Raw genomic sequence first — 23,689 nt, 5'->3', positions numbered from 1 at the left:
TCCCATTTCTGACTTGTGTGTACAACATCTGTGATCTGATTCGAACATTATTTTTTACAGCCTACTGTTTAATTTAAATCAGTGTGGTATGAATTACGTTACTGGTGGAACATGAGCTTTTGTTGAGATAAATGCTTGCCATCAGCTTGAAACTCTTCTTCTGTTTTGACATTTTTACTTTCTGGTTTTCTGCACGATGATTAGCTGTTGCTGTGAAAGTTTAGCCTTTCCCTCTCAAGAAGAGTGAGGTTGTGGGGGAGGAGGCAGGGAGAGAGAAAGAGAGGAGAAAAGATTACATGCATCGGCAGTAATTAGCATGAGTGGCACCTCTTTTGACATACTGTATTATTTAGAGTTGGCTTCTGTGTAATGAACCTGCACCTTTAAAGCAAGAAAATAAGCAGAGATCTTTTTACGGGAGAAGAAAAGCAGAACAGTTGTTGATTTTTATCATAAGGTTTGAATTTCTCATCCTTATCCCTTTGCACAGAGGTTGCCCTGTTCCGTAGATCAAGTGTGAGTTCTCTTAAACCTTCTAGTACATGCTGGGTCTGGTTGCTTTCTAGAGAAGGAAGATGCTTACATGGAAATCCTGTTTAGTGAGCTCTGGAGACAAGTATGCTATATTATTATTGCTGCTGTTGCGCTCTCTGGTGAGATTTTGTATTTACAGTCAGGTCTAATGTACACTCAGCTGGAATCAATCTGCTGTGCTTGAAAGACACATCCATGTAATAGAATAATTTTTGTAAGGACACTGCAATTTCTCAGGCTCTCTATCCCCACCCAAAGCCAGCTTATACATTGGATATATTCACTGGCAGTTCTCTGTTGGTACATAACAGAACAGCAGTTAATAATGGGCAGACCTTCAAAAGGCTAGAAGGTTTGATTCAGATAAGAGACAAGAAATTCAAAGACGTTTCCAAAGTTTGGCTGAGCTTATCCCGACTCTCTTGGTCTAGAAATTGAGCAGGACATTTTGAAAGAACAGGCTGTTTTCATGGGATTTCTAGTAGTTTTGGGGCTTGGTTATGTGGGGTGGGGCTTGGAGGAGAGGGTGTCTTGTCCTTCCCCTATGAAAAAATAAATGAAATAAATCACCAGAACAGTCTTTCTTGCAGGACACTGGTATTTCTGCTTCCAGGCCTTGCTGAAACCAGATAATGTAGAGGTGAATATTATCTAGAAATAGAAACATAACCTGACAAAACATTTTCACTTCAGCTATGAGTTTGGTTGGAGTGAAAGGTCAAGACCAATCCTTTTTTTTTTTTTTTTTTTAATCTGAACCTTGTTTATTTCCCATCCCTCATAGCTGGCTGTTGTCATCGCTAGACTTCTTCATGGGAATAAAGCTGCCCAGCAGCCATGAAGGCCACCATAAGACACAAACCCTGTGTTTGAGCATAGAAACTTCTAACTGGGTTGGTCCATGGATGCATTTTTTCAACCCAGTCTCAATAGTTGCCATTAACATACTTGTTTCCAAGGAAAGACGTCTTGCAAGGGTTTCTTTTTGCTTCACATATTCGGAGCTTTCCAAGCTACTTGAGATGCTATTTTTTGGTATAGATAATAGTAATTTTTAGTTCTGCAGTATCTCCCACAACCTAAAGATCTGAAGTGTGTTACAAATCTTAATGATGTGCCTAAGAATAGTAGCTACCCCAATACAACTGCAGAAATTCAGGCACAGAGGGATTAATGCAATCATTAATGGAATCATTTAATCAAACACATAACTTGCCTCTCATGAGTGGTCCCTTTGAAATCAATTAGGCCACTCACATGAGTAAAGTTATGTATGGGCATAAATATTTGCAGGATGAGAGCCTAAGCATCTTGTCCAAGGTCATGTAAGAAGTCTGTGGCAGATCCATCAACTGTACAAAGGTCCTGGCTCCTGAAGAAATCACCGTTCCTCCAGTCCTTGTTATCTTTATCACATGGCACTCAATGTTCTGGATGGGGAGGCACCTCTCGGTCATGTAGGTGGGACTTAAATTTGGGCCAGACATTGTTCTTTATGCTTTATAAAGTAGTTCTGTGTCAGTATCCCTCAAAGCTCTTCCTGTGACTCCAAGCTAGTGGGGAGCCAGTGAACAGGGCTGGTTCTGTTGCATCTCCCGTTGACTTTTCAGTACTATGACCTGGTTTTGTCTGACACATTTCTTATTAACTCATTGTCAGATCACCAGGAAGCCTGGTTAATTGCAGGTAGAGCGCTGAATTTATGAGTTCATCCAGGCTTCGTGTCTACACACTGACAGAGGCGTTTCTCTGGGCAATTTTTTTTCCTCTTCATTTTGTTGCAAGAATGGACTTTCTGTTTCAGTTACTTTTAAAAGTCATAAATTGTAGCCATTTTTTCCTTATTTTTAAAAAAACACAACAAAACCTTATGGCAACAGTTTATTGCTCTAAATCTGCTTGTGGGTCATTAAAGAAAAAAAAACCTCCCTCACTCCTGCCAAATAAAATTCGTACATCAGCCAAACTGTCAAAGGCAGATCCTGCAACTATGGGATGAGAAGGTTTATTGCACACTCAGCTTCTGGGGAGTGGTGTTATAGCAACAAGACGCTGGGTCATTGATGGCAAACTCATGGGTGCTTCATTTCTTCATGCACACTGGGAATCCATTAGCCGAACTGACGACAGATCTGCAAGCATTCCAGTCCATATGGCACACCTCTGCTAAAGCCAAATTTTGGACTCTGCCCATTAAACTGTGAAAGAAACAACCCAATGGAGAGCCCACAAATTAGAGAAGCAGGAAACCTCAAATGATGTGCAAAAAAAAAATTATAAACGTTTAAGAGAATTTTTCCATAACTTTAGCTTCATAACTCAGCATTTCTGATGTTAATAAATTACAAGCCGGAGTCTTTGCAAGATCAATGAGCCCTTTGGATTCAGATCCTGAATGCTGTTCAGCAGAAAGCAGAGGAAGCTGCAAAGTGAGCCCTGGAACATGACAACAATTTCCTTTTGGCTAGATAAAAATGTGTCTGAATGAAAGGTGGTCAGAACTTTAGACCTGGCTCCAAAATTCATCTCTCTGTAATGGGCCTTTCCAAAACCCCTGATACAAACACACCTGAAGTCAGGAGCATTGAAGGGTTGTTTTAACTGAAGAGACTAAAGAGGTGAGAGACAGGAAAGCTGGAGGCAGAGAAACTAACAATAGTCCAAGAGAGATCAAGCCATGGCCCTGGCAGCGTGGACAGAGAGGAAGGGGTGGATTATAGCAGAAGAAGTGACACAATTTGGATGTGAAGAGAGAAAGAAATGAAGGAGTGTTGCTTAACCCTAGGCTTGGTAATAGAATGATGAAGAGAATAGTGGAGCTGTCAAATGTGATAGAGAAATGGGTGAGAGAAGTCATGGGAAAAAAAAGGTAAATTCAATTTTTGATTTGTTGAGTCTAAGAAAGCAGTGGGGAAATCCATAACAATAAAATGGATAGACAAGAAGAAGTGGGAAGTTGATCACAGAGAGAGATTGCAGAGGGATCATACATATTTTTATTTATTCTGATTAATATTACAATACAGCCCAAAGTCCTTAATCTGGATCAAAGCCTTTTTGTGCTAAGTGAGCTACAGCACATACAAAGTCATGGTCCCTGCTTTGAAGAGCTTATGCTCTAATTTAAGAGAGAGGTAAACCTGGGTATAGTCAAGACATACGTTCCTCTTTCCCTATGAGCTCTGCTTCGTGGGCAGTGGTATACTGTTTTGGACAGTAAGATATGCAAGGAAGAATGCAGTTAATGTAGTCCTGACACTGAGTGAAATATCCAGAAATTATCTCTTTTCACCTTTTGTGAAAGATTTATCAATTTCTAGTCACACATGATTTTTACAGAGAGAGCTGATTAATCCAGTTAACTGTGGGCCAAATTCCCTCTCAAGCACACCTGTGCAACTTCACTGGCATAAAAGAGGTTGTGAGAGTGTAAAACAAAAGGCAGAATTTGGTCTGTTAGATTTCAGCTCAGTTATTTCAGATTCACTTGTTAAGTACAAACACAACTTTTACATTTTTCTGTATCGTTCCATTTGCTGCTGCTGAATATACAATACAAGACACCTAAGGCTGGACCATCAAGCAATCCCTGAGGCTGCTCAGATAAAAAGGGACCTCTTGGGGCACTTGTGCTTTGTAAATTTGTGAAGCGTTTGCCAGTATCGATAAGTAAAAGCCCATGCCATTTAGAGAGGAAGGGTGGTCTTGTGGTTAAAGAGAGAGCTGAATTCAATTCCTGGCCCTCCCACAGACTCCCTGTTGCTTAATCTCTGCAAACCACAATTCTACATCTTTCAAATACAGATAGGAATACTTCAACCTTCCCACTCTGTCTGTCTTTTCTATTTCGATTGTGAGTTCTCTGGGGCATGGACTGCCTCTCACTATGTGTCCGTACAATGCCTAACACAAAGTGGCCTTGAGCTTGGCTGGGAGCTCCAGATGCTACTGTAATACAATTCATAATAATTTAACATGACACGCAGATAGAATTGCTGCCTAGTCCATCCAAAATCACTAGTCACTTTTAAAAATGTCGGGCAATGTCTTTAACTGATTTGGAAGCAGTTGATGCTACAAATTAGCAAGCACTAAGTTTCTGGTTGTCTTTCAACATAAACAGACAGAAAATTAGGTGTGCTTTTAGGGGGTATTTTAAACATCTCTCTCTACATGTGTGTGACACACAAAAAACAGTACACTGCTCAGGTAGTGGGGGACTACTTGCCAATTTTTTTCATCAATTTTTTTCCTATACAGCATCAAAAAAGGATGTGGGTGTTTATAATTGATATCTTTCAAGGTGTTAGCCACAGTGTACTGGATTTAGTTAAGAATGCGTACACCATGGAGTTGGCTGTGAAGTATGGTACTTTATTTCAGTAAGTAGTTGGTTCTGCCTATCTTACTGTTGTCAGAACATCATCCTTTTTAGGCAATTCACAGCGTGGGGCATTTGAAGCTTGTCAGACAAATACAGAAGCGTTGAAATATTTACATCAAAAAGTCAACCTTTGCCAATAAATGGGATCTGAGATATTGCAGTTATTTCTCTTCCATATATAGGGGGAAACTGTAGGGTAAATTTTGGCAAATACTGATATCTTAATGCAGAAACTAGTGTTTACATGTCAGATTTACACAACTAGCCTCGTGTGTGTGTGTGGTTCTGCTGTGTCATTTTTGCATCCACACTAAATTGAAGGCAAGTATAGTAATTACACAACTAACTACCTCTTTATGCCTTCAGTTAAACCTATAACTACTAACATTTTCACCTCCTATTAATTGTAGGCATAGAAAAAAGTGCTAATACAATTATTTACTAGAGAAAAGTTGTTCCTTGAAAAAAACCGGAGGCCACGTTGACTTCTAAATAAAATTAATTGGGTTAGCTGTTTTAAAACAAATTAGTTAATTATTATCCATGCCTGTTAAACTTGCTTTGTACCCAACACTTATGAACTCTTTCTGTTCTAAACAACTACGAGGGGCAATATCCCCCCGCAGCAAAGGAACGAAATTCAGACTCAGCTTTCTCTGTTGCACCAAAATGTAGCACACATGAAATGTAGCACTCTTAAATGACTCCAGGCTGCTACCATATCTAGAGCCAAACTAAAGGTGGTGGTGAAAGTCCTACCTCTGAATATGGAAGGTATTCTGGAGTACATTTAGCTCCTTAATGCTCCTTATTTATATTATGGCAATGTGTACAGGGCCCAACTAGGATCAAGGCCTTATTGGGTAAGGCACTGGACACACCCAAAGTAAGAGATTCAGGTTACGCAGGAAGACAATGATAGAGCCAGAAATTGATCCTGGATCTACAGAATCCCAGTCCAGTGCCTTAGTCACAGGTGATTCTTCCAATGCAGTCTAGAGGCTTGTCTACACCATGCATTAGTTCATACTAGAGATGTATAAATTCTGTTGTGCAGTAACTGGCCCATGTGGACCCTGCTGGCACACGTTAAAAGTTCCCTAGTGCATGTTCCTGTAGTCCCATTTTGAACAGTCCTACATTAATGTGCACTAGGGAACTCTTAGTGCATGCCAGCAGGCTCCACCCAGGCCACTGAGTGCACAACACGCTAGCATGCACTGGAATTCACCTCCCTCTAGCGTGGACTAATGCACCTTGTAGGCAAGCCTTGAGTGTGTGGATAGACAGAGTCTCCATTAAAGAGAAGTGCTAACAATAATCTTCCTCCTTTTCAGTTGTGTTTGCTGTATGCTCATAAACCATATTCATTTCTAACAAAACTGCCCCACCACGAAGGCATTCCCAGAATACTAGAAGTCCCAGTACTTCCAGGAAGCGTGAGGGACTGCCCCCACCAGCGTGAGCCATGCCAGTGGGGGCAGGGCAATACACTTTTCAAAATGGCATCTCCCATCTCATACCGGACAAAACCTTGTCCAGTTTTGTCTCAGTACCAGCTGCAGGACAAAAGCAAAAGCTTAGAAAAGCAAAACTCTCCAGTTTAAAACAGGACGAATGGCCTGCCTACCAACCCCATGCACAGGCCCTGTATCTGCCAACTATCTCACCCTGCAACAGGAAGCTATTTTTATTTTCAGTGTCCTGATCAAAACCAGAGAAAAACACGTTGTGATATAGGAAAGTATTGGACAGAACATAGTTCGGTGTTGTTGCTGGGCCGCTGTTCATGTCACCTCAGTTTATTTACAGGTTGGAGGAGTGTGTGAAAAACAAGGGTTTCAGTTCTCAGAGTTTCACATAAATATTTTTTCCGGTTTTGGTTCATGAGATTTCACGCCCCCAGAGTTTCAATTTGGGCTTGAAAGCTCAAACCAGTGAGCTTCATGTGATTTTTAGCCAGGCTAGGCTTCATTCTGAAACACAAGGTCTCAATGGTTCATGAATTGTGAGTTTTTTAGCAAATTTGAGCTGAGTTCTGGGTTCGACCAGCACTCACTGAAGTCTTTTTCCCCAGCCCTCAGAGAGTGCAAAAAGAGAGCTTATAATTTAGATCATGCTTGTAGTCCTTGTCGTCTTGTTTGACAGTATCTCTTCAGCATTTGACCCTATTCAGATTGTCACCAGTAGATAGGGTGACCAGATAGCAAATGTGAAAAATTGGGATGGGGGTGGGGGGTAATAGAAGCCTATATAAGAAAAAGACCCAAAAATCTGGACTGTCCCTATAAAATCGGGACATCTGGTCACCGTACTACTAGAGTGTACAATCCACCTTGACAATGTCGTGAAGATTGGGGGATGTTGCTGGATGCTACTTGATGTGCTAATTACCTTCAAGCTTCTGCACAGTGTTTAATTCAGCAACTGAACATCAAACATACATTGTGATTTTGTTACCTGGAGTATTTTTATTATTGAAGTTAGGACAAGTCGGGTCCATGTTGACAAGTGCACTCCTTTCCCAGGAGAACCGCTTCTTTTAAAGAAAAAAAAAACTTTCTAAACTTCTGAAACTTTTTTGTTTGAGTTATCCTCATTTTACCTCTTGTCTTTTAAGATAAATCTTTTGTCAGATTACTCGTTACTTTGATATATAAGCATTAATCTAACCAGTCATGGCACTTTCTGGTAGGCTAAGGGTTAATTATCATTTTTTGACAGTTAGTTTCAGACTTTCACTGTGGAAACATTGTATGTGGCTGGACCAGCATCTGTGAATGTTCTCCTGCCAAAGTAGTTCACACCTTTGTAACCTCAAGGCTAGTTTATTTCAGTTCATTCTACTTAGCGCAACACTTGAAGTCCATCCAGATGCTTCAGCTAGTGCAAAATGCAGCAGCTCATCTCGTGAAGGTGCCATGCTGGTCTGAATGTTTGAAACCCCAGTGCTTCTCGCTCTGAACTGTTTGCCTCTCTATGGTTACAATCTGTAAGGCCCTTTATGGTCTAGGACCCAGTTAAATTGGAGATCTCAGTGTCTGTATCCTGTTGTAGGAAATTAGATTATCTAGCGCCTGCGAGGATGTGTGTACTTTTTCTTTGCAATTCTTTCAGGAAGCTGGGCTGGAGTGGAGTTTCCGAGGGGAGGCCGTACAGTGATCCAGAGAGAGAGTAGCTACATGGATGATCATGTGTTCCTTATTACAAGCAGGGATGGGAGCACCACACTATTATTAAGCTTGCCTGATATTTCCCATTACTGGGACCCTTTTTTTTAGTTGCTTATAACTACAACCATTTGGGCTGAAATTTTTCATACTGGGTGTCTGGCTCAGGCTGAATGTTTTTTGAGAATTTCAGCCTCAGACAGGTCAGCCATTTCCAAGAATGAGGCCAGGGAAGAAAAATATGTTGTTTTGCCTTTTAAAAAAAAATGGATGTCCTTTCCTAAAGCTCTGACATCCTCGGCTTTGAAGCAGAAACTTGAAATTTGGTAAGACAGTGGTGGTCTTTGAGTCAGGGATGTGCCTTTTACATTTTGCATGAAAATCTGCCACCCCAGCTGCCGGTCACATTGGGCGAGTGAGCCAGAACATGCTGGAGGGGAGAGGGGGCTCTGGCTTGCTCAGCCCCTGTCCCCGGCAGCCAAGCCCAGGCAGGGAGCAGGCGGCTGCTGCCTCCCAGCCAGACTGTCTCAAGCAGAAGTGGCTCCATCCCACTCCCTGCCTGGCCGCTGGGGAGAGCGGCTGAACGCACCAGGGGGAGGTGCAGGCAGAGATGGACCGACCCACCCCACCCCCCACACACAAGTAACACGGGGCAGGGAGAGTGCGGCAGCCCCCGGTGGGCAGAGGACACGTGGGACAATCATGTCTCCTCCCCTTTAGATTGTGCGTCCCCCCACCCCGCAGTACGGGGAGACACCAGTTGTGTAGGGCTGAGTAGGACTTTCCTTGCAATTACTGCGCTGGACTGCTGCAGGCCAGAGCTGGGGCCACAATCAGGCACCACAACTGAGAGCAAGAAGTTTGTCTCTCCTGTGCTGACAATGACCTGGACCTAGGCAGCATGGAGGAGGAAGCTACCTGATTTCCACACAGAGAGGACAGAAGATAGACCTGCAGGAGCTGGGGGAGTCATTTGGGACTATGAACAGGGAGGTGGAGGAAGACTGGGAACTGGGGTTATGAAGGAGTCTGGGACTGGCTTGGAAAGGAGATTGGGACTAGGAACTAGTGGGGAAGGGTGACAGTTCTGATTTGTTTTTGCAGGTTTGAATGTCTCTTTATTTACAGTAGTAAGTACTGTGCTCCTTTTTTGAACCTAATAATAGAACCAGATAACATGGAGATGGAGCCATATAAGTACCTAGACAGTTCATAGAAAGCAGTTCAGAAAAGGTGGCCTGTTTAGTTGTAATAGATATCTGGATACTGTAGCTCTATTTTCCTTGCTCATTATGGATGTGATCATGTGCCCCTTAAGTCAATAGAGGTTCTTGACTGGGACTTAAGCAGCTTTGTAATTCAGCTGGTGTTATTCTGTTTGTATATCTTCATTAGTCATGTCGACTAACAAGCTGTTTCTCTAGTTTTACTTATTGTTTTGGGGCCCTGCAATGCAAATCATTATAAAAGTACATTTCTCACTTGTTGATTTCCATATTTATCATTTCATCTCAAGTGAAAAATATTCTTCCACCTCCTCTTCTTCTTCAGATCGCTGATGACCTGGGAAATGAGAAATTCTGTGCTGATGCTAATCAGACTGGAGCTGGAAATTGGCTGAAATACATCCGAGTGGCCTGTTCCTGTGATGAACAAAATCTAGCTGTATGTCCCATTAATGACCAGGTATGCTTCTGCTCAGCTGTGCCATCACAATGTGGTTTTTTTATAGCTTTAGCAATTATCAGGTTGCTACAGTCAACTGATCACTTGAACAAATACAGGTTTGCTTTGTATTTAGGAGAAAAGCAAAACATCACCATGTGAAAATTCAGAGGATATATTTACTAGGTTCAGTTGAGATGATAGCCCTTAAATCGGCATGCTTTTCTGAACGCCTCTGGTCTGGGAATCAAGATGAATTTAGGCTTTCTCCTGAGGTTTGTAGTGTTTCTGGAGTTAGGGCCATATGACAGGAACAGACTTTCACCTGCTATTTTTTCCTCCACACTCTTTGAGTTTTAAGCTAATATGTGGTTCACATTTTATTTTAGATCAACTAGCTGTGCATGCCCTACATATACTTAGGCACGGAAAGATTAGATCTTTATCAGTAAATATCAGTAAACGTCAATTTCACTGCACACACACGAACCAACAAAAAAAAATTTCCATCAATAATAATTGAAATTTACAGATAGGCACAGTCAGAAAAATGCTGCTTGAGAACTGATTAGAGTCAAAATCCAGCAATTTGGACTTTTGAATTAGGCTTGTTACAAATAGACTAGCAAATGAAGCATAAAAACAAGTATGATCTGTTTTATGTTTTGACATGTGATGTTGATGATTTGTTTTAACGGTTTATAAAGCTTTAACTTTTTGAATCTTAATGTCCATTGTCATTAAATACTAATTTTCTGTCCACCCACGTAATTTTACACAACTCTGAAAATTTCAATTGATAAAAATCCAAACATTGATATAACTTTTTTTCTGTATCAGCTGCTTATTCTCTTGCCCCCCCCCCCACCCATTCCCCGCTGCCCATGCACTAACACTCACTAGGCATAATATTCTGTTTCTGACATCACACTTGGTTACTGTGGAGATGATGATGGCATCACAGAGAAAGTATTATGGCTCTGCATGAGGAATAAGCAGCATGAGCGGATAAACTGAAACAAAGTTCCTTTTTTAGTGCACATGCAGATATTCATACCAGTAAAATCTGAAAGAAGCAAATAATCAGATAGCCAGGCAGTCTGTCTGTCTGACAGGAGATGGACACAGAACTGCTCCTAAGTGGTGAGCCTGGTTCTCCTCTGCCCTGTATCTTGTATAGTTTTTTATACCTGTGCAAAGTGGGTGTAAAAATCCACCCTTCTTTACACAGTCATAAAGATCCCACAAGGCGCAAGGCAGTGGAGAATCAGGCCCTAAGTGTTTTCCCCCCCCAAAAAAATGTTTTGCACATTGTGTCAGCTCTTTAGGGAATTAAGGCTGCTGTCTGGTTGAAAAGGTGGTTTGAGTAACTCAGTTGCTTTACGCCACATCGCAAGCAAATAATATCCCAGAGGAATCAATTTGTAAGAGTTTTAAGGGGGCTTGTTTGTTCCTGAAGTGACTGTCTCTGGTAGCAGATTGCTATTACACTGGGACTTGAACAGAATTTATTCAATTTAAAAGTTTGTCCATAAGGTTGCACAATGTAGGACAACATGGCAATGATGGAGAAATGAGGCTGGAGCCATTTTGTTTTCAAGACGTCATGTTTCCAGTTTCAGTGGCTGCAGTTTTCTTTTGTTTGTTTTTATCCTTCTCTGGCACCATTCAGACTTGGAGAGTTTTGGTAATAGAGCTCTCACGGGGATGTTATCTCTTCTTTGTGTGAGACTCAAGAAAATGACACACATTTTTCTTTCCACTTTTTCTGCAAATGCTGCAAGAGGAACTTAATTACAATCAGCAGATTATCTCCAGGTTTTTTTGGAATCCAAGACAGAGGCTTGTATACTCCAATCCAGAGTCATGATAATTTAGCAAGATTTGTAGAACACCAGCACTTTGGCTGAATCCAAGTGGCTGAGTGGGATGTCCATTCAGCAGCTCTGATCTTTTTCAGGACATTGGAATAGTGGGAATCTCCTGGCCTACACATCTCTTTTCTAGTAGAGGAAAACTGCAAAGCATTGACAGCAAGCTGAAACCTAAATTCTCTTGATTAAAAAATAAATGAATGAATGGAGATCAATGCTGGTAGTTCATCGCAGTTCGAACAGTAGAAAATGCATGCTGTACACTGACAGTGATGGATAGAAAGTCTGCTTCCAAGCTGTGAACTAAATTTTTGTCTGTATTTAAGTGGGGGGGGGAATGGTTTTGGGGACTGTTGAGAGAGGAATAGAAACCTAATAGGCATGTTGTGGAGATGTCTGTAGCACGCTCTCCTTGGGGAGGAGATGTTACAAGGAATTAATATAATTTTTATAATGATATTCCCAGAAGCTCAGTCATCTTCCCTCCTAGACAGATGACAGAGTGTTGCAAGGATTAATTAGCTAGTTTTTTGTAAAGCGCTGGGAAGATTAAAAAATTGAAATGGGTACATGAGGAACAATTAGATCTGGGGATTTATAAGACTTCAGATTGAGTAAAGTTCAGGTCCAGGGTGTTGATTCAGGCCCATCTCAATGAGAAGTGCAATACTAATATTATTACTACCTAGCATTGTCAATAGGCATTTGGAGGCATAAAAGGATGAACCATGATGGAGAATATATTTCTAACATGCATGTTACTAAGGAAGACATTACAAGAATCTCTTTAGTAGAAATGGAAGCCAAAATATTTTTCTGAGTCTGACATAGAGATGGGCACGCCCATTGATATAAAATGAGAATTGACCTGAACGTTTCACACAACGCTTGACCCAGTCCAAATCCAAACTTGATGAAGTTTGAAATATTTCCATAAACTTTTTCTCATTCATATTATAACAGGCTCCTACAGAGCTTGCCTTTGGCGATGAGTAGAAATGGGAAAGCCAAAATACTGCAATATTTGTAGCCTGATTCCTAGACCAACATGATCTGGATGAGCTTTTGGATAAAAGCATCTGAACTTCGGTTGCGTATATAAAATGAACTCCTGATTGCTGTGATGCCCATCCACTACTCATCACGGACCCTCTTGAAACAAGGACCCTTATAACCAAGAGCCTTACATTTATCATCGACTCCATGCCTCACATCAAAAGCTGCTCTATCCTCTATGCATTTTATAGCACATGGAGCTGAATTCCATATCTCAGTTTCAGAGAGTGACAGGATAAATATCATAGGAGCCATTATGTTTCCCCTTACCTATAACCTAGACCTTTACAGTCCTTCATTCTGTGCAGATTATACAGGTCTCCAGGCAGGCTACAAATGGCCTGATTTCCTTTTAGTGCATCCCACAGATTATCTGAGCTCAGCCTATTACACTAAGTCATATCTTTGGGACTCCCAATAGATTCAGCAGCTCCAGTGCAATTGGATACACAGTCTAATACCTTCTGGCACCGCCTTATACCTTACTAGCCCTGTCTCCAGTTGGTCGTATTCACTCCCTGCCTTAAGAAATGTAGTTACGCCCAACAGTCTGTTCAAGCAACTCTACTTCTATAACACCTGCTGTTGCCAAAAAGCTCCTTTACCAGAAATTTGAAAAAGCCATTTGCAGTTTTTGAATTAACCAGTGTAGCCACTGTATTAAATACAAACAACCCAGGGGAATCATTGGAGCGGGATAAGGACCTTCCAAGTTCGGGCTCCTTGTAAAGATATTTTAGACTAAATAAAAGAGAGTAGAAATATGCCAATTTGATGTTAACGTATGTTTTTTTTTTCTGTTTGAAATATTAACCTTTAGACTACTGGCCTTTTCCAAGCATGCCAGGTTAATGGTTTGATTGAGAGCAACATGTATATATTTTGCCAACAGCTAGAGGGCTAAATGATTATTGGTATCACATTTGATTTTAAGACCAATTAATTGCATTTCTTTTCCTTCATCTGGAGCTTTTGGGTTGTGCACAGTTTCAATTTATGTAGCAGTCTGATTAGAAAGAACTTCTGTTTTGCACTCACACCAGACCTGGTTTCTCCACCTTCTGTTACATTCTTGCCATTTCCTGTGTATTTGCTTTATTATAAATTCACTAAAACATACATCAAAAAAGATAGCAAAATGGTTATTCAAGAAGAGGGAAATAAAAAGGCCCCAGAATGTAACTAGATGGTAGGCATTTCAAAGTGTTTTCTCCCTCCAGCCTCTTTCCTGAAGCAATGAAGACTTTTAGGTCAAGCCAGCTGGTAGGAATAAAAAGGTCCAGTGTACAAAGTGCAGCAGACAATGGTGATTGATAACCAGAAGTCCCAGACACTTATGTGAAAAAATCATAGGCATAACAACATCGAGGTCAGGATGTACTTTTTCTCAAGCAGCTCATTATGACAATCTGTGGGCAGCAATAGGCCTTACAATATTTGGGATAATCAGCAGCTCATTGAAATCCTTGTAGGCTTTATTATCATTATTATAATCAATTTTAACATTTACATGGGGGAAATAGCAGTAAGCATGTCCATGCTGGATTAATATTATTACTTCCCCCCTTCCCTTCTCCGCACCACCTTAAAAACAAAATGCAAACACAATTTTCTTTTCTTGGAAAAATTCAAACTATTGCCATTATCTACGTGTGACTCTGTTTTGCACAATTGCTAGTGGATAGTCTGGCCTGAAGAGTTTCAATGCATACAGATCGGTCTAGGATTTGCACCTTGAGTTGTTTTAATTTTAGGGGGGGCGGAAACAGGAATATGAAATGAAGAAGTAACACAAAAGAAAAAAAATCACAAACCTACCTCTCAGGGCTGAAGTATCAATCTCAGTTAATGTGAAAGTATCTACAGTATAAGCCAATTCCTGCTCCCACTGAATTGAACGGGAGTCGGGTCAAATCATGGCAACTAGCCAAAGTCATCTTTTGGCTGAGAAGAACATTTTATATTTTGAACTTTAGCCAATTTAAGGTTCCTTGTCACTGTACGCTCACTAGACAACAAGATCCAGGTTTAGCAATTTCTAATCCTACCCATCAGAACCATTAGGGTAATAAGGAGCAAAATAATGAAGAGACCCTCTAGACTTTCAAGTGCATTTTAAATTACATTGTGGCTAGTTAAAGCCTCTATCATTAGAACCTCATTTATACTGATGGGGAAAATCATATTTCACTCTTCATTCTGCCTTTTTTTGCTGACACTTATTAGAATTCAGTGTAAATAAAATAGTAATTAACATTCAGATAAGGTTTGATCTTGCAATACTTATGCCCATGGGGAATTCTATGCATGTGAGCAGCATTGCTCATATGCATATATATTTGTAGGGTTGGGGCCATAGTGGTTTGCTGGCATTAATCCTCCCAGTTATCAGGTGTTATACATTTATCAGATTATCAGAGCTGAGGTCACACTTCTTTCTTATGCACTATAAACCGTGAATAATTCTCTGGGGTGTGATTCTGCAAGGTCCTGAGCACCATCAGTATCCGTCTCATGAGAGTTTATGTGGCTCAGAACTTAATAGGCTCAAGCCCTAAGCCATCAAGCAGAATGTGACTTTTCGAAGTGAATGAACATTTTCAATTTCTGCCCAACAAACAAGTGAATGTTAATTCCTTGTGTACAGCATGGTGCACATCCTGTTTATAGACTGGAACTCAGGCTCAATGGAGAAAGGTTTGACCACACCCATTCAGTAGGCATGCAAAGATTAATCTTTTTTACTTAAACATGTAAAGAAAACAAAAGCTCTGCAATAAACGATTGCCCACAAAACAACTAAACATCATGGTGCTGATGAAAGCCAGGGCAAGCTTTTAATCAAAACCATTTGCTATCCAGACAAAAATAAGACATGTTTACATTGGGATGTGGTCCTTTTCACTCTTATTTGTGCATACGTCAGACTGAGGTCTGATCTCCTCGACACCCATGTGAAGCAGGAACAGCTCCAATAATGCCAATAGAATTATTCTGGATTTACAGGCGTGTGACTAAGAGCAGCATGTGGCTTGCTGAACATTTTCTTCACTTCTTCTAAAGTAAATTGTTGCTCTTCTTCAAAGACACTAGTTGTAACATTTTATCCTCCAGTTCCATTTTTAAACCAATTCTCCAAATATAAATTTTAGCATGATGTTTTTGAAGCTAATTCTTACAGGGCCATTATACAGCCAAGCAAAAGCAAAATGCACCATCCCAATACGGGCAAAGTCCTGAAATACCCAATACTGATAGGCAAAACCACACTGGAGTGGTGTCGTTTACATACATCTGACTGCATCTTTAGATCAACAGCGCTTAGAAATACTTTTAGTGTTGGTCACATAATTTCTAATATAACTAACTACTTGCAAGAGAGAGAAAAACTACAGCAATAATTCTCTGTTTAAATTGTCTCAAACTGTGTACATCACTTCTGTTTCACGCTGATGCAATTAGTGGGTGCGCTTTTTGATCTTTGGCTGAACACTGCAGCTGTTTTCTCAGTTCTGTGATGTGTGCCTTTCTTAAAAGTAGAAAAATGCCACCACGCTGAAGCTTAAATAAATAGCAGCCATCACTCATGCAACAGGTAAACAATGCTGTTTCTAATGAAAGATACTTGAATAATGAGGTAGTACTCAGACATACTTTGTTCACTCCACATGTTTCATCTTTGTCTATTGCATGGATATTGAAATAGTTAGACAATTACCACATTGTTTTTAAATGTCTGTCTGTTTCACGAACACTCTTTTCATAGCAAAGATGTACAGTCTTTGACTACACTGTGATGTAGTGTTAATGAGATGGGACTTAGAATTCTGCGTAATCAGTAATTGTACTAAGTGGTTTTTAATATGCTGCAAAATGTTGTATGCTACTCAGCGCTAAGTTTCTCCTAGATATCCCCAACACCAGGCTATCATCCTTAGAAACAGCTCGAGAAACACAGTTTTTAAGAGGAAAAAATAAAAAGACCTCATAAAAGTGCCTTGTCTAAAAGCCCATTGAAGTCAAGGGGAGACTTTCCTTTGGGCTGTGGTTCGGGCCCCGTAGAACATAGATTTGTCTCTTTTTATTAATAATCCATATCTAGCCAGTGAGAAATCCTTAGGAAAATCGAGAACTGCAAACAGGAGTGTAACATTTTCAAGTCTCTGGCAGAGCATTGCACTAAAACTATATTTTGTATCTTCTTCTCGGGCTAAATATCATTAGCTGGCCATTAATATTTGTTTGGTGTTTAAAATTTTAATGGTGACATCTTCTGATGTAAGAAAAATGAAAAAGAAAATTAATAGGACTTTGATGAAAATAGAAAATATCAATTATTTCAAAAATATGATATTTTAATGTACTATTTAATCTATGTTTCAGTTCATAGCAAACAAAAGGGAAAGGGTTTTAAACACAGCAGTAGTTTTAATTAAATCAGAATTTCAGTAGCACAATTGCAAGATGAAGTTAATTATTAGAATGAAGAAAATGATAAAATGCATGTAACTCCTGCAGATTCTAACCTTTTTCAGAGTAATTAATCTGTCTTGTATTTTTACATTTCTTGATTGTTACTGTTTACCTCAGCTGCTTTTTGGTTTTGAAAACATATGGAAGGGGGCAAACATGATGCTAATGATATATTGAAATAGATTTAATGGGAGCCATTGATTATTACAGTTTTGAAGATACGGGGTGAAATCCTGGCCCCAATGAAAGAAATGTGTGTAAGTATTGACTTCACTGTGGCCCGGATTTCACTCTTGATTTTAGAACATCTGCTGTTTATATCTATGTACAAAACGGAGCATCTGTAGACTAGATATTCCTGAAGATTTTGCTTTTTTTTTTTTGTCAGTATTGGGTTCATCGTGTCTGTTGCATGAGACAGCAAAGAAATAAGCATGATGTGAAAATGAAGAAAAGCCTTTTTTGAAAAAAGTAACACTCCGTATCAACTGTAGTTTTTCTTTGGAGTCTACCCAGAATGCAAATACTTGTGGTTTGTATCTAGTGATTAAACATAGTCTCCCAGGGATATTTTCACATCTCAACATTATATATTTTTAAAAAATAAGAATGTGTTTGACGGCTATAGAGCCTTTAGTTCGAGGATCTCAGCACACTTTATGGCGAGAGGCCCCGATCCTGCAACTATCCCTGCATAGGCTGATCCATACACCGTCCCATTGACTGGGAGGATCAGAGCAATTGTCAATCTGGGAAGCAGTTAGTTGCAATCCAAGCAGTGAAATTTGCAATGATTCAAAACAAGCTAAATCTGGAAAATGCAAGAATGGGATACAAGTCAATTTCAGACGGATTTTATTTTTTCCCTTTGCTATTTGATATCATGTCCATGTTATTGATAAAAATTCCAAGTTAAACAACAGAACTTAAAACAGCTTTTGTGTTAGAACTCATTGGTCTGCTGTGAACATGATGTTAACACTTGAATTAATCTCTGGCTGAAGTTATAGGACTTTTAAAATATAGGAGCACAAATAGAGACAATTGGGGAAATCAAATAAATTGTCTTAAATGTATTTAGCAATAATGGAAATTGTTTTTTATTTTTGCCTGCCCCTGATTTATTCTGTATTAGTTGATCTCCGTAATCGGGATTTGTCTTGCAATTCAAATAACGTTTTTTTTAATCTCAGGCCTTTTAATGAAGAAAGAGCTGTGAAAATAAAATCCTCTGCCTGTTTGAAACTTAGACTGCTGGCTGTATAACCCAAACTTCCTTTTCCTTTGATTTGCAGCAATGTTGTAGTCTCTATTACATGCATAATGTAGGGAGGGTCTCCAGAGAGAACAGTCCTCACTGATAAGATTAGGGGGAGTGTCTCAGACTTGAGTTTAGATAATCGAGAAAGGATCACTAAAGAAATCCCTCTGTAAGAGAGATGCACAGAATGATGATGCAGTAGCCAGGATGGTCCTTCAGAGCATGAGCTGTCACAAGGCCTGAAATACCAGCTGCCTCTCTTTTAAGTATAGAGGATGGCTTTTGTCACCAGCTCCACTGATACTGGGGTACCTTATTGGAAAGCTTTAAACTTAACTCAAGTCTCTGAATTGACGCACCTTACTCAGAGAAAACAGGTTAGACATTTAATTTCTTATTTCTTCTTTAACTTCTTGCCTATACTTGACTCTTTTTTTCTTTTCATGTTCTTGTTGGCACTTTTGTTTTCATTCAGTTCCTTGTTTTCATATGCTTAGTGTCTTGAAACTGATCATAATGTTTAAGGTAATCATGTCAAGCAGTACTTAGGTCTTTTATTTCCAAGTTTGGTTGATGGTAGATGTTGCCTGAATATTTGGTCTGCATAGTCCTAAATTGGTAGAAGGAGGTTTGGACGAGATGGCCTTAAAACAACTGTTAAATGAAAAGCAGTGAGAGTTGCAGTGCAAGGCAGGGGTGAAGAGAGCCTGTAGCTTTTGGTATTTATTTACAAGCTGCTATTTTAGTTGGTAAAGCCTGCCCCCTAATGGAACAACTTGGAAGGCATAATAATGACCCCCCCCCACAACTAAACTACTAGGTGTGTTGTTTGAACAAAATCAGTGCTGTTAAAGTCACTAAAAATAAGAAAAGTAATTGTCTTCTCTTTCTCACTTGTGTTTAGACCAGCCAGATATATTTTTCAACATAGACATACGTAATGTTAATTGAATAATCAAAATGTATTGAATCGAAGCTATCTCCCTGAATGCTACTTATTACGGCAGATAATGTGTGAGGATATCTTACTGAATAGTAATGATTAGGGCTGACAAGTGACTAAAAAAAATTAATTGTGATTAATCGCGCGTTTAAAACAATTAATCGTGATTAATCGCACTGTTAAACAATAATAGAGTACCATTTATTTAAATATTTTTGGATGTTTTCTAAATTTTCAAATATATTGATTTCAACTACAACACAGAATACAAAGGGTACAGTGCTCACTTTATATTTTTATTTCAAATATTTGCACTGTAAAAAACAAAAGAATAGTATTTTTCAATTCACCTAATACAAATATTATCGTGCAATCTTTTTATCATGAAAGTTGAACTTACAAATGTAGAATTATCTACAAAAAAAAACTGCATTCAAAAATAAAACAATGTAACACTTCAAAGCCTACAAGTCCACTCAGTCCTATTTCAGCCACACTATTTCTTTTGTTTATCATTTTTTACAGTGAAAATATTTGTAATAAAAAATAATGTAAAGTGAGCACTGTACACTTTGTATTCTGTGTTGTAATAGAAATCAATGTATTTGAAAATGTAGAGAAACACCCAAAAATATTTAATACATTTCAATTGGTATTCTGTTGTTTAACAGTGTGATTAATCACGATTAATTTTTTTAATAGCGATTTTTTTAAAATTAATCACATGAGTTAACTGCGATTAATCAACAGCCCTAGTAATGATAAACTAAAAGTTATGTACTTAGTAAATACATTTTTACAGTTTGTTCTCTTTCTTTAACAGGATACAAAATATGAATCATAGTGTAAGTTGATATGTGATGCTGACACATTGGGCCAATTCTTTCCTCAGACAAAACTTGTTTTGGAGAACCAGGTCCTGAATGTGTAATGTAACATGGTTATATTTCAATGCAGTTCTTAGATTGTATCAAATTAAAATAACAAGCAAACAGAAAAGAGGAACAACAGACAAGAGATAAGCAAGATATTATTTCCCTCTAAATGTAATTACTCCCAGGATCACACCGCTGCATAAACTCCTAAACTATAAATGTTATTAATAAATAATCTAGTACTTGAGATAGTTTACTGGCATATGGTAAACAACCATGTCTGTTTCAGAGGGGTAGCTGTGTTAGCCTGTATCAGTAAAACCAATGAGGAGTCCTTGTGGCACCTTAGAAACTAACAAATTTATTTGGGCATAAGCTTTCGTGGGCTAGAACCCACTTCATCAGATGCACGGGAATGGGCCACATCCACCCTAACTGAATTGGCCTCATTAGCACTGACCCCCGCCCCCCCACACACACACACTTGGTAAGGCAACTCCCATATTTTCATGTGCTGTATATTTATACCTGCCTACTGTATTTTTCACTCCATGCATCTGATGAAGTGGGTTATATCCCATGAAAGCTTATGCCTAAATAAATTTGTTAGTCTCTAAGGTGCCACAAGGCTGCCTCGTTGGTTTTACAACATCTTTTGTGTTCATCTGTAATATGGAAAATTAATTAATATATGTACCTAAGATTTTTTGATCTCACTAAGGATTTATTCTGGGGAAAAAAATCAGATGAGTAACCATATTCAATTTTACCCCACTGAACTCAGTGAGACTCCTTATGGGAGTAAAAATAGTAATTTATGTAAGTTTTGGCATGATCAGATCTTGAAACAATTAAGGCCCAACTCACATGAGGTAGAGTTCTCACTGAATACAGCTAGGGTTGCAGATGCTCAGAACTTCTGGGAATTTGGCCGTTCTTGTGTATCGCAGTGTCTGTATGGAGAAATATTTTGTGAATAAATATTCATCCTAGGGATATTGATCAGTACACACCATTAGACTTATAGGAATTCTGTATGTTGGTTTCCTACTGAAATGGTAGATTGGCAGAGATTGAGTTATTGTTACTAAATCAGTGAACTATGAAAGTGCTGAATAAAATCTAGCTTATACTCAGGGAAGGAAATTGCATGGGAGGTGGGGGAAGGAGACTTATCATTGATTAACTTGAAAAAAGAAAATTCTTATGAGCCTCTTATGTAAAACATCATGGTATTTATTCACCCTCACTAAAAGGATTGCCCAGTGCTAACAAAACCTTGCAATTGACTTTTAAGGTTAATAGCTAATATCCATTGAATTCCCAGGGTATTACTATTAGAATAGGGCAAAGTCCAGCAAACTCTTTGGAAAATTGGAAACCTTCTTGGCCACACATCCAAGGTTCAGAACTTCTTGAACCTTTTCTCCTGGCATATTCCCTTTCTGCTTTGCCAGCAACACCAGCTCAACCCCCACCATTAGGTTCCTTCTAACACTCCCCTTTCTGTGCTTTATTCTTTGCTGTGGCTTTTGTTAGGTGACCCCCAAACTTTGACCACCCTCCCTCTGTCAACTTGCTCCTAAAAACTCTTTCCTGTGTTGCCCACAAGAAGAGTGTGTGTGTGTGTGTGTGTGTATAAAATACAATTAATAAATAAATGTAAAGGAACCTCAGGCACGTATACCAAAAGTAACGATGTGATCTCATTACTGTAACCTTCGCCCTTCCTCACCTCGTTGTTTGTTACTCTCAGTTATTGCGTGAAACTGACGGGAATCTGCACGGGTGCAGGTGTCTGCCCAGATGTAATGATTTGCAGAAGGAGGGCTATAGACTGTCAGCTTATTGGGATCCTGCTTTTCTTATTTGTCCTGTAAAGGCTCTAACGCACTTTTGGATAGTGCATAATAAATAATAGTGCACACGACGTCGTGTACGTAATAAATAGTACCTGCCATGTGTTGATGCACACGTATTGCTTGCAGCATTGTCGTCTTTTGTCTCTTGGATTCAATGAATGTTCATCTTGTATAAATAAAACAACTGCTATTCCTCTCGAATAAATGTATCCCTAGGGTTCTGTTCAGGTTTATGCCTTATACACAAGTGGTCAAAGCTCACGCCAGTGCAGGAGATCTCCATAAGTTCTTTCAGACCATTTGAGCCCTGCGCTATGCAGTTTAAGTGGAGGCTTAAGTGGTGCATAGGACTGTTTGTGGGCTGTGCCCTTGAGTGGCTGCCATCTGTGTTCCCCTGATGGTGCTTCAGTGCAGCAAACCCGATCTCTAAGAGGTGCAGTATTGTACTCACCAAATTCCAAAATGTTTGGCCTATAGAGTACCAAGTCTGGCTGACAATATTTTGAATAGGGACAGAAATGGCATCAGGGATTTGTGAAGAGACAAATAGTCAGTGTCAATTAGTGTAGCTCCATTGATGTCCGTGGAGCTCCGCTCATTGAGATCAGCTGAAGAACTGAACCTCTGAGCACCAGCCTGATTCTGACTTTGACAGGCAGGGACCAAGACTAGTTCTCTGTCAATGTTATTTCCCATTTACAATAACAAATATCAGTTCAGTAACCTTGGGGGGGGAGGGGGAGGAAGTTTTTTGTGTAATCTGGATAAGAGAGGCTCTTACTGTAAATACTACTTTATCATTCAAACCGCATGAAACTCTGACACACGTAGAGTATAAATAAAGGCAGAGAAAGAGCTCTCAGTAGCAATTATCAAACAAATCGAGTGACAGCCTCCCCTCTTAGCCAGAATCATTTGAGTTATTGCATAAAATTATAAAATGTTGCTTTGCATATTTAACGTGTCTGTCTCCTTTTTGTTTTCCTATCCCCAGGTCTATTATAAAGTTATTAAAGAAATTGAGCCGGGAGAAGAACTGCTGGTGTATATGAAGGAAGGTGCCTATTCTCTTGGGAACATGCCACCTAGTCTGGAAGGTGAGGCCCTTATTACTGGATACCCCCAGTTGTGAGGTGCACACAGGTGCTAACAAAAGCACATCCTGTAAGAAATGAAGCCTGCACTGTTGCCTGTTCTCTTATGTAACTGCAGCCTGTTTGGAGGTTTTATAGTGATACCTTTTCTCACTGGCTAGGTTGGTTGTCTTAGTCAGTGAAGTCTGAGCAAAACCTTTTTTTAACTTAAACACAGCCCCAGCGACACTAATATATAATGTTAAGGAATTTTGTGGTTTTGAATACTATAGGGGGCATCTCATTAATTCCCAGGGTGATCGTGGTGGTTGGTTTGCAGTAAAACTGAGCCAAACCATTATGAGACTTGCAAACCATGCTGTGTCTTTAGCTCACATGGCAAATGTGACCAAGGCAAAGTTGGAACAGCCATTCTGCTGTTATAATATCGTAGAATCATAGAATCTCAGGATTGGAAGGGACCTTAGCAGGTCATCTAGTCCAACTCTCTGCTCAAAG

General features: G+C 39.5%; 1 protein-coding gene across 8 annotated transcripts in view; it reads left to right on the top strand.

Annotated features, from left to right (window-relative positions):
• The window catches only part of PRDM16 (PR/SET domain 16), a 438,392-nt gene that overhangs the window by 370,216 nt on the left and 44,487 nt on the right, over positions 1–23,689 (top strand). For all 8 annotated transcript variants that reach the window (XM_039509457.1, XM_039509456.1, XM_039509455.1 and 5 more), the window contains 2 exons: positions 9,640–9,774; positions 23,092–23,194. In XM_039509457.1, coding sequence (XP_039365391.1) covers positions 9,640–9,774; positions 23,092–23,194 — 238 coding nt within the window. The remainder of the gene's footprint in view (positions 1–9,639; positions 9,775–23,091; positions 23,195–23,689) is intronic.

The sequence above is a fragment of the Mauremys reevesii genome, linkage group 21 (assembly GCF_016161935.1).
Source record: "Mauremys reevesii isolate NIE-2019 linkage group 21, ASM1616193v1, whole genome shotgun sequence".
NCBI classification, from domain to species: Eukaryota; Metazoa; Chordata; order Testudines; family Geoemydidae; genus Mauremys; species Mauremys reevesii.
This window is presented reverse-complemented; position numbering and strand designations above follow the sequence as displayed.